Source organism: Emydura macquarii, unplaced genomic scaffold, assembly GCF_026122565.2.
Source record: "Emydura macquarii macquarii isolate MOO-44397 ecotype Brisbane River unplaced genomic scaffold, CSIRO-AGI_Emac_v2 contig_799, whole genome shotgun sequence".
Classification (NCBI taxonomy): Eukaryota; Metazoa; Chordata; order Testudines; family Chelidae; genus Emydura; species Emydura macquarii.
The window spans coordinates 1,577,363-1,589,583 of NW_027130936.1; the positions used below are offsets into that span (position 1 = coordinate 1,577,363).

A 12,221-nucleotide genomic window follows, 5' to 3' on the forward strand; every position below is an offset into this window, starting at 1 on the left:
AATTTGTGTTTCTGAGTAGTACAGAAGCAATAGCAGATGGTGGTTTGCCCAGGAATCATTAGTTTCTGAACAGACTATCCTTTTCTGCTATCTTCTTGTACTCCCCAAAAGAGTAAAATTTATATTTTTCCTCTTTGTCTGTAATGTATACACAAACTCAAGATGATCCCTTGGGATGTTAACTACTTTTAAGTCCTTGTTGGATGATTAGGGTTGCCATGGTTTAAGCATTTTCATGTTTTAGATCCTTTGTTAACTTGGGTAATTGTCTTAACTAGATGTTGTGGGACAGCAGGACTGCTTTCTGTTGCTAAAGCAAGTTGTGCAGCTCTGAACAGTTTTTGCTGGATTTAGAATTTGAGTTACTGGCTCCTGTGCTTGTGTTTAGACCAAACTCTTGCCCCAGAAAAAGTTGGTAGGAAAGTAATTAAGTTTCATATGCATAAAACCAGACCAATAGCCTCTCCATCAAACTAGACCCCAGGGTAAACTTGCTTTAAACAAATTGCCATTTTACTTCCTCCTCTTACGTTTGTTCACAATGCCTTATTTGTATTGTCCATGATAGGGCATCCTTCTTCCATTTCTTCCACCAAATACTTCAAAGATCAGGGTTGTCAGTGAGTTCAAGAACAACTCTCATCCTTGCGCTTTGTGGTTTTTACTTGGTTTCTTGTTCCCTAGAGAAGACTATTAATCTTTACTTTATATTTATGCAGAATTGCTTATGTAGCTAATTACTGTATTTATTAATTGAATCTTTCAAACAAGTATGTTCCAGTCTCTGTTTTGAGTGATTATTGTGGCATTGACATAATAGAGGGCTTTTTTTGTTAAGCTTCATTTTCCTTGTGTATGCATTTTCTTTCCAGATGTGAAAAGTCAGACAATTTAAGTTGATTATGAAGCTGTTTCCCCATGTATTGGATTTTCATGTCCTATCAACAGCTAACTTCATGAGAATATAGTGGGTTCAATCTAATGTTTTCAAGGGAAATTCCTCATTATGTCTCAAAAAAGTATTCTTGTAAATAAGTCTATTGTTTATCCTGTGTTTCTTAGGGCTTCAGGAACTCTGCTGTGGGTTTATGCTAGAATTAGTGAAACTTGTTCACTGGAGCGCATGCAAACAGGAACTCCATGAATTAGAAACGAGTCGGCACGCTTTCTTTTCCTAATGCTTGCAGAACAGGAAGTGCTGAGTAGCATTCTGTATATTTGTAATGTTACTGATCTTTTGTGAGCTCCTGCATTCTGGTATGGAGGCCAAGTTGGCTTGAGAACCTGGGAAAGTAGAGTAGTTTTTGGTGTTGAGTGAGTGGTTTAGGGATTCAGCGGGTTGAAGCCAAGTATGCTGTGTTCTCCAATGCTTTATTTTTTTTCCTCCACTTTAAATTGGTAACCTAAGTGTTAAAGCTTTATTTTTTTTTTGTGTAGTCCTCTCATAACAGTCACTGGGAATCATGTGACTGAAATCCCAGCCCATCACCTCTGAAAAGATTCTCTAAAAGTTATGACCTCTTTTGTTGAAGTAATTGAAGCACTGTGCATCCTGTTCTTATTCAATGATAAAATTCAGGCTTGCTTGCCGCAGCAGTAAGAAAACATCAGCTATGTACCCACTGCAGACCCTGTGTGCTTGTAACGCTTTTCTTTTGCACATAGTATTAACATTGATCAGTTAAGTGAGGCAAAATGAAAGTGGCATTCTCAATAGTAGGCTCAAATTATGTGCTTATTCTTATTTTAAAATTACAGCTTAATTGTGGAGCTAAAATTTTATGGCAGACAAATTGCTCCATCAGATCTGTTTCAATTTAATTTGCCTTAATTTTGTTTTAAAGTTTAGAAACTTGTTTAAGCTTACTAAGGATTTTCTTTTTTGTGTTTTCAGTTTGTGGGCCAAATGTCGACATTCGCAATGATATCCACGAGCTGAAACGCTTAGAGAACTGCACAGTAATTGAGGGGTTCCTTCAGATTCTGCTGATCTCCAAGGCAGAGGACTACCACAACTTCCGCTTCCCAAAGCTCACGGTTATCACTGACTACTTGCTGCTGTTCCGCGTGGCAGGCTTAGAGAGCCTCAGCGATCTCTTTCCCAATCTCACGGTCATCCGCGGAAGGAACCTCTTCTACAACTATGCCCTGGTTATCTTTGAGATGACTAACCTCAAAGAAATTGGGCTTTACAATCTGAGGAACATCACGCGAGGGGCCATCCGGATCGAGAAAAACTCTGACCTGTGTTACCTCTCCACGGTGGACTGGTCTTTGATCCTAGATGCAGTGTCCAACAACTACATAGTTGGGAATAAACCTCCAAAGGAGTGTGGGGACTTGTGTCCAGGGACGATGGAAGAGAAGCCATTGTGTGAGAAGACCTCCATTAACAATGAGTACAACTACCGCTGCTGGACCACCAACCACTGCCAGAAAAGTAAGTGTCCAATAGATTGCCAAACTCAAATGCAACTCTTGTGTGTGCGCCTCTGTTTTAGTATCATGTGCTCTTTACATTGAGTGTACTGCTGGGTACCCATGAAGTTAGTGTCAGTAATAGTTCATCTAACTCTATGGCTGACTCTTTAGCTGTGTCCATACTGAATGTTTTTTCACTTTTGGAAGAAAAACCCTGATTCGGGGGTGATCAGTGGCTCAGTAAAACGGGAGGCAAAACTCGCTCCTTTGCAACAGCTGGCTTTGGCAGCAAAACTGGTTCAAATCCATCCGGAACCGGCAGTGCTGCTGGGCTCCTGCATGCAAGTGCGTTCCTCAAACACTTAACGAGGCCTGGTCTGTAACACATCTGTCTGGATGTTCACTTATCAGTTTGCAGGTGGTGGCTGTGGGAAGGTACTTGTGCTGAGGATCAAAGCACTCCATTGCTTTCAGTGGGCTTTGGACAGGGCCCTACATTGTCCATCAGAATTTGCATTTTGGTAGCCTCCAGTGCCCTGTATCAGTAAGTTTCACCACTGAAGGTCTTTATTAAGACTTCATGCGACTGTCTAAAATTTTCACTACTTTAAATAATATAGAATACTTATTGCTGTTGGTAAAATGCACTTGATGGGAATGTTGGAAAACCTTGGCCGCCTCATTAGCCCTTATTTTTAAAAAGCTACTTTTAAAGAGAGAATGCCTCCTGACTTTTTTTTATTATTATTAAGAGGTTTGGTCATTGTCAGAGGGCTGGTGTACAGTACTATTAATAATTAATTTGATTATCTTTTAAAGATTTTTGGTCTGTAAATGTGTAACTAAACAAACATTTGGAACAAAACCCCATCTTCACTAACTCCTCTGGGAAGGGGAAAAATAAGTTGCATCTCTTTCCTTGTAGTGCTGTATTGACAGAACAACTTGAAGATGAGCCACAAATGGAAATCATGATACTATGGACTGTTTCCATATTTGCAGCATCACAACAGCGACGTTGACTGGTTGCTAGTTGTGCTGATTAAAATCTTCAGTGACAGCCAATAAGGGAGTTTACATCCTACAACATGCTGAATTCCACAGGTTGACAGTGCATTGTGTGAAGAAGTCCTTCCTTTGGTTTTCTTTAAACCAGGTCCTTATTTATTTCATTGGGTGCTCTCTCATTTTTTATGTGATTACCTACTTTTAAATATTTATGTGCATAGTTGGGTTAAAAATTAGTCCTAGAGAAGTCAGGTGTAAGAGAAGTATTCTAAATACTCACAAGGAGAGACAAATCTGTAGTGAAACAGAGCTGTACAGTTGTTGCTGCTGAATGTACAAAACAATGGGAGGTCACTTCAGGTTTTTTCTTTTTTTAAACCTGACTATTAAAGGAGCTATAATCGACCATCATTTTTAAAGTCTGGAAGTCTCCCCCCCACCCCCCGTCCTGTCACACTTCTCCCCATGGTGTAATGGTAAAATTGACTAACTACAGATCCTTTTTCTGTAGTCTTGGGACTTTATTATCCTTGCAGGTGGAATGACGTGTGTGGAATGCATTGCGCTGGCAGTGAAAAGATGCAAGACTCTGAGCTCATGGAAGGTTGGGGTCCAGCTGGCTAGTTTTACAGCTGTAGATACTAGTGGACAAAGAAAAGTTCCATTTTAAGCTATTTGAAGCCCACAATGACTCTGTGAGGCCGTTAGAGGGTTGGTTAACAGAGGCCCTATCCTGCAAACACATGGTACATATTGATACTGCTGTTGGTGGCAAGCCTCCCAGCCTCGATAGAGAGACGTGTGTTTGCAGGACTCTTGCTAGCGCACTAAAAATGGCTGTGTTTATTGCAGCACCAGCGGAGGCATGCACTAGCCACTGGGGTTGGACCCAGGGGGTAGGCTGGGCTTGAGCTCAGATGGCTAGCCCAGGTGTCCACCAGTACCACAGTGGCCACACAGATATTAGTGTGCCAGCATAAGCCTTGGTAGCACCAGTCTGCCTGCCCAGATTGGCAGGCTCATTTCCAGCTGCAGTGTAGACATACCCTTAGATATATGCTTAACATGAGTACTCCCGAACTGCTCATGTGAATACAAGTACACATACCTGTAAGTGTTTGCAGGACTCAGGCTGTAGACTGGAATCTCCTTTGGTATTATGTTTGTCTCCTCTTCCCCCCCACCCCCCAATGATGTTCCACCATGTGTAGCTAATATATGTTAAGGAATATTTTCTATAAATAAGTCAGTGTTTGCAATATGGGCTGAAGCTGTTAATAGTCAATGAAAGAGTTGATACGTTGGCTCGCAGTGAAGTTGTACTTGTGACTCTGTTTGCAGTCTTGTTCTTATCTGCTATGGCAGCGTTTATCTCTTCTGATAGCAGATACAGACAAAAGCAAACTGCAACACTTGGTCTCTTTTCACTTTTAAAAATAAGGCAAACAAGCTCATAGTTTACTCAAATCACCGTGATTAGGCTTTTTGAGTTTATCCTGTAAACTTCAGAAGGATATGAGCTAAGCCATATCGGAAGGACTTAATTGCAGGCAATAATCACTGGGAGGAGACGTCCCCAAATCTTATCTGCAATCTTGGCTTGAGTTAAAGTAATGATGGACAATCCCAGACTGTGAGAGTCGTTTCCGTACAAATGTAAAAGAGGGTGTCGACGCAGGGAAGCACCACTTGAGAGGGGGTGATTTTAATGTGTCGACTTATGGATCGATTGAGCAGGTCTTCACTGACCACTCAATAGATCCAGATAGGTCGATCTGATGGCAGCGAATTTACTACCATCAGTGAAGACGTACCCCCAATCAGGGAGTCAGACTGGGTTTATTTCTTCTGTATTACCACAAGTAATAATGCTTCTGTACACCAAATTATGCTTTCAGTGAAACCACGTAATTATTTTCAGGTTATATCCTCAGGGATTCTTGTGCAACCTCATTGCCTTCATTGGCTTTGGAATTGATTGGGATGTCTGTTTTTTTGTGTTTTTTGTTTTTTGTTTGTTTTTTTTAAAAGCGCTCTCATAAGAATATAAGAATGACCAATGTGGGTCAGATCAATGGTCAGTCAAGCTCAGTATCCTGTCTTCTGACAGTGACTGGTGCCAGATACTTGAGAGGGAATGAGCAGAACAGGGCAATTTCAGATGATCCATTTCCCTGTCATCCAGTTCCAGCTTTTGGCTGTTGGAGGTTTAGGGACACCTGGAGCATGCGGTCGCATCCCTGCATCTTGGCTAATAGCCACTGATGCACCTCAACGAACTTACCAAATCCTTTTTTTTTTTTTTTTTTTTTTTAACACAGTTATACTTTTGGCCTTCACAACATCGTGTGGCAACAAATTCCACAGCTTGATTGTGTCTTGTGTGAAGAAATCCTTCCTTTGGTTTGTTTTGTTTAATAGGCAGCTCGTTTAAATTTTGAGTGACCCCTAGTTCTTGTGCAATGGGAAAGGGTAAATAACATTTCTTCATTCACTTTTTGCACATCATTCATGATTGTATAGACCTCTATCATATCCCTTAGCTATCTCTGTTCTTAGTTGAACAGTCCCATTCTCTTTAATCTCTCCTCACATGGAAGCTGTTCCATTCCCGGAATAATTTTTGCTGCCCTCCTCTGCACCTTTTCTGTTTCTATACATCTTTTTTGAACTGGGGCAGCCAGAACCGCACTCAGTATTCAAGATTTGGGTGTACCAGGTGTTTATATACACAGTGGCAGTATGAGATTCTCAGTTTTATTGGTCCCTTTCCTAATGGTTCTGTTGGCTTTTTGACTGCTGCTGTGCACACAGAGCGGATGTTTTCAGAGAACTATCCATAGTGACTCCAAGATCTTCTGTGAGTTGTAACAGATCATTTAGACCCCATCATTTTGTAAGTACAGTTGGGATTGTTTTTTATCAATGTGCATTACTTTGCACTTATCGGCATTGAATTTAATCTGCCATTTTGTCACCAAGTTACCCAGTTTAGTGAGTTCCTCTCCATCTCTTTAATTTCATTCCCTTTTGCCTCTGTTAGCTCCTTAGTGCAATCAGGAGGAGTACAGAGCATGAAAGGCTGTTTATTTCCCTGAAGTTAGCAGTTCCGATTCTGAATCCACAGTGGAGGTAGATCTGTTCATGTAAATATGGCACACTGTTTTTTTAATCACTTACGATATCACCATAAGGCTCAAGGAGAGCAAATCAGTGAAGAGGTGGTAGAAAGGAATCCTAAGAATAACTAACTGTTGAAGCTGAAATCCCTGTGTGGAAGTGGGAGAAGTGATGGTAGGCTTAGGATAGCATAGGGTGGAGAGCAGAAAAGGAAATGCCACAGCTAAGTACACAAACAAAAGTTCTAGTAATTAATAAAGAGCAAGAGACTTAGAACAGTTTATTGTTTTGTTAATTGTAACAAGGCAGGGGCTGCAAGGAGGAAGACTCTAAATTTGCCTGCTATCTATCTAGAAGAGAACCACTGCCCTTTCTGAAGGAAAAACAAAGGAAGTATATATGTTCAATTGTTTAAAAGGAAGCTTCCTGTTTATCCTACTTGATTGTTTGAACACACTGGCAATGAACTCTCATCTGGAGAGAAATCATCTGTACATAATTACGCAAGGAAGTAAAAAAGACTGGAGACTAGGGCCCAGGTTTTTAAAGGTATTCAGATGTTTCTCTGCTCAGCACTGCAAGGCCTACATGACTTAGGAGCCTGATACTCATTTTCAGAAGTGAGCTCTGAAGTGCCTAAGTCATTTTTAAAAATGAGACTCAGGCTCCTAAATACCTTTAAAACCTGGGCATAGGAGTTGAAGTGTATCAATGTCTGTAACCTGCCCAATAAAGGCATGAGGTCTACACTATTTTCTGGTGAGTTTGTATTCTTTTTCTGTAATTTTTTGTAGTTGAAGATGACAACATTGACATTCCTACTGCAAGCTGTAAAGGTCCGAAATTGGACACTGGAAATGCGCTATGGAGTCTTGCCTTCATTTAATTGGTTACCCTTCTATTTTCTGTTGCTTCCATTTGTATAGTAGGGAACATGTATTAAGTGCCTCTGTCCTTATTTAGAGCTTCGGTTAAAAGCTATCAAATCAGTGGGCAAATGTGGTGTGGGAACATTTAGTTCTTTCAGCAGGCTGGCTTCTGTTTAATTTTGTCATTGAGCAGGAGTCAGTTTCTGTTTCCTCTCCTTTCTTGCTCACAAACAAAGGAACAAGCTTTTGCTTCCTTTGATACAACTTGCATGGAAACAATATTGGAGGTGGAGGGGGAAGGAGAAGAGGTAACAGTTCAGTGTTTTAAAGAGGCACAGTAACACTCTGACGTTTTGATAATGACATAGCTGCAGAAAATGTCGAACTTTTGAAAGCTTCAGTGCAAAGTTTCTGTGACTTCTTTCTCTGTTTTATAGCTCTTGGTTGGTCTATCCGGTGTACATTCCTCTACTTTTAATTGCCTGAGTCAGGGGAACCCTAATTTAGAGTCCACACATGCTGTTGCAGTGCTGGGCCTACTGTTGTCTCTGTTATGTGCACCTAGTTTTAATTGGAGCTGAAGGGTGCTCGCTCTGCCGCGCACGCGTCTCCTTGTGGCAGCAGAATCACAGAGCGGTGTTGCCTTTCTGCATAGGAGTGTTTGGATTGTTGCTAGCAGCTGTTATGAGGGATGGGTTAAACAAAGGCAAACTTGCAGGAGTTTGTGGGGAAGGGTAGCGTCAGGTAAATGCAATGGTGACATTTTTGAGGGTCATTTGTTGGTCATGTGTCCAACAATGAAAGCCAATTGAGCATCGTTAAAACTTTTACAGTGCTAAGATCAGTTCAAGTCATTTTGACTGTTTTGTTCAAAGCAAACCAATATTTCTCTTTTGTACTAGTCCAGATGTTTGTTCTATCTCCTTCAATCTATCAGACACAACCCATGGACTGAAATTTCAGGTGACTCCTCTTCTTCGGCCCAGGGCTGCAGATGGACAGTTGTACTGAAAGCCCTGGGTAAGGATTTATTTTCTGTCTCCAGCAAGCAAATACCCCTTGATGGTGAGCCCTTGGCCTCTCAGAGACAGAATTCTTTGTGTCTAAAGTGATCTCATTTCTTCAACAACTTTTTTTGAGGAAACTAGCTAAAGCAGAAGTAGGAATGTCTGAGTGAGGATATGGCTCCCTTATCACCTGGTTTCTTCTTCCAAAGTGCAGAGGTGGAAGCTCTTGGGGCAATGTCTTTTGAGCATGTTCTTTGTTCTAAAGATTTTTTTCTCTGCACGATCACTGTAGACAGCTATGGGATTGGCATATGAATCAGCCAGGACAATGCTTGCCTTTGTAGCACCACTTGAAATAACTCCTCACCCCTGCCACGTCATGGCATTTTGTCACCAACTGTCAAGGTGGATAAGGTGTGAAAAGGCCTTGAGGGATCCGGAGCTTGGCTCCTGCCACTATCCTTCCCTGTAGGGCAGGGGTGTCGAACTCATTTGCTGTGGAGGGCCAGATTTGAGTTAAATGTACTTCAAGTGGGCCATACACACCATACATCGAAATACTAGGCACTTCTGGAGCGCTGTGTCTCGTGCACCCAGCGCGACGCCGCGAGATCTCACGGCGGCGTACTCCCTGGCGGCAGCGCACGACGCTGCCAGAGGGTACAACGCCACAAGATCTTGTGGCAGCGTGTGCTGCTGCCAGGGGCTGGACCTAATAGGTTGGCGGGCTGTATCCGGCTCACGGGCTGGATGTTTGACACCCTGTGTAGGGGATCTCAGGAAAGCAGGCATTGTCAGGAGACATTGCTTTTCTAATGCAGCGGGTCTTGCTTAATTTGAGACACTTCAGTGTGTCATTTAAGAGAAACTTCCTGCTACACCTGCTTCCTTAAACAGTTCAGTGAGAGAGAATGGCTGACCTTGGTAAACTGCAGCTGAGAGCTTAATGTATCATATCAACCTAGAGAATCAGATGGCTGTTTCTTTCATCTCTCAGAAGAATGGTAAAGGATGCAGTACTTTGTCAAGGGGGGGAGAGTGATTGCAGTATAAAGCCTCACTTCTTCCTCTTCCCCTTCCCAGCAGAGACTCTTTGGATGGGGGGCGGGGAGCCTTCCCACCTTCTTTCAATTATCTGAGCATTTTGTTTCCAGAGGAAACAGCAGCCGAGAGCTTTCTAGCACAGTGTTTCTCAAGCTTTTAAGTAGCGAGTACCCCCTAACTTCTGAAAATTTTAATAAGTGCCCCAACACTCAATTTTCCACAGGGTTTTATATTTACAGACTAATGGGAGCCAGATGCTGGAAGAAAGGCTGAGCATATAAGGCCGTGATATGTCAGATCTAGTGTGGGTGGGTTACCACCTTTACACCAGGGGTGCACAACTCAAGTATGTACCTGGGCTAGAAGTGTGGTTGGCCAAAGCTAGGAGGCTTTGAGCGGCATGCCAATGCTGGGGAATATAAAGCGCCACGACAAATTTTATGCCATAGATTTGAGAGGAGGAAGGGGAGAGAGAGAGACAGGGAAGGAGGCGAGAGAGAGAGAGACAGACAGGGAAGGAGGGTAACTGGTAAAATCTGGGGCTGTCATAGTCAATGTCAATTTGAGCAATTGACACGTTTTCTGGGCACTGGACTTTGAACCAGGGAGGGGGGCGGCAGCCTGGGGCAGAGGATTGTGGGCTGGCATCTGCTGCCCATCTCCAAGCTGGGGCGTTGGAGGCTTTCCCTCAGCTCGGAGCCGGGGCGCGGGTGGCTGCCACCCAGCTGTGAGGCCAGCTATCGAGATGCAGGAGGTTCCCACCTGGCTCCCAACTGGGAGCTGGGACCCGGCGGGAAGCAGGAGGATGCTGCCCGCCTCCCCCAGAAGCTGGGGGCTGCAGCTTGCCTCCCAGCTGGGAGCTGTGAAAGGGCGGAAAGTGGGCGACTGTAGCCCGGCTTCCAGGGACTTGGTGGCTGCTGCCCGCCTCCCAGCTGGGAGCTGTGACTGGGCAGAAAGCGGGCTACTGCCGCCTGCTTTCCTCAGAAGTTGGCAGCTGCCGCCCGCCTCCCCTTCATTCTGCTTTTCCCCAGGTACCCCTGCCTGTGTCTCGCGTACCCCCCACGGGTACGCATACCACAGGTTGGGAAACTGTGTTCTAGCAGACCGCTGGTGATGATGGATTTCACTTTTATAGAGTCTTTCATCTGTGGATCTGTGTGTGCATTACAAGCACTAATTAATTTAGCCTCACGGCACCCCTGAGAAGTAGGCTGTGTCAGCTCAATTTTACACTGAGAACGGAGACTCCGGGTGTTTGTGGCTTGCCCTAGCTCACACAGGAACCCTGCTGGATTTCTTTTCTCCTGACTCGGTCTTGTGCCTTCTAGTACAAAACCGTCTTTCTTGAAGAGAAGCAGCAACATAGCACTGGTACTAGTGGTATTCAAGGCTTCATTCCTGGACTTTATTCAGTTTGCTCATTTCCATTTATGCCCACTAACAGGCCTCATCTTCTGAAGTATCCAGGCTTATGTCTGGGGTATTTTACAACCCTGTGAGATGAGACATCTATTGGGAGCAACTGTGCGTGTCACCAAGAACCTCACTATAACAGAAATGACCACAATTCTGTGAACTCCAACACAATGAAAAACATTCTGCACAAGTGACTTCGGCTCTTTGGGAGGGCAACTGGGTTTGTTCTCCTTTGGGTTTCTATCTGTCTAGTTAACCTATGTTAGTCTGAGCTTTAGGTAACAGCAGTTTCACATGCACCTTCGGCGTATGGAAGTTTTATGAGGTAGCTGTTCTAGTCTTTTTGAACTCTTCTATGCTAACTCAATTAAATGGTATACTTTTTTCTTCCTTCTGCTGTTAATCCCAAGAAATATTGACTCTCTGATAATCATGAATTGTGAAACTCCAGTTCTGAATAATCTCGATAGCAGCATACTAGCCCAGGAATCCAGCATTGTGAATTAATCAGTTCTCTCGCAAATCTCAGTTCCAAGGCACAATTCCAACAATCCAGTTTAAGATGTGTCAAAAAATCCTTATGCTTTGGCCTTGTTACTTTATTTGAGGAGTTAGCATGGAGGTCCTTGGTCTCAACTGCATGACCTTTATCCGTTTGCATAAACGGAAAAATATGCAACTCTTAAAGCTGCTTGAAAGGTTAGTGCGCCTTGGTCAGTGTCTCCTTCCTGTGTGTGGTTTGCTGAAGAAGCACAGCTAGTACATCTAAGGTATTTTCTGTTGGGGCTATAAGAAATGAAGCAGGGAATGGGAATTCCTATGCAATGGGAAGGAAGTACCAAAATCATTCGCGATCAATCTAGGTATTGTATGTCTCAGCTTGCAATAGCAGAACCTCTTTGAGGGAGGTGGCTAATGGCGTGTCCTTCAGTCACAAGGTCGTGCAGTTAGTACGTGATCTTTCCATGTAGTTTGCAGAACTCCTTATATGGCGAGATCTATTTGCTAACTTATGGCTTAATTCTGCCCTCTAATAAGTATGTGGAATTCCCATTGAAACCAATAAGAGTTGTGCACATGCATTCTTGGGCAGAATTTAGCCCATAAATATTTGGAGTTTTCCATGGTTAAGATTCCAACAACTCAACCTTAGACCCTCCCTCACCAATAAAACGGGTAGGATTTTGGTGGGGTTGGGGAACTTTGGGTCTAGCGATCACAAATAATTCAGGCCTGAGCTTGCTCTTTCTAGCCTGTCTTTATTATCAGAGTAGTTGGCTAGTAGCGTTCAACTTGTCATTAAAGGGAAATGGCTTCGCTGAAAACCATCCCATGC

The 12,221-nt window shown here is 43.2% G+C and overlaps 1 protein-coding gene across 3 annotated transcripts in view; it reads left to right on the forward strand.

Annotated features, from left to right (window-relative positions):
* The window catches only part of LOC137149665 (insulin-like growth factor 1 receptor), a 267,209-nt gene that overhangs the window by 34,089 nt on the left and 220,899 nt on the right, over positions 1 to 12,221 (forward strand). For all 3 annotated transcript variants that reach the window (XM_067543216.1, XM_067543217.1, XM_067543218.1), the window contains exon 2: positions 1,895 to 2,440. In XM_067543216.1, the coding sequence (XP_067399317.1) occupies positions 1,895 to 2,440 (546 nt within the window). The remainder of the gene's footprint in view (positions 1 to 1,894; positions 2,441 to 12,221) is intronic.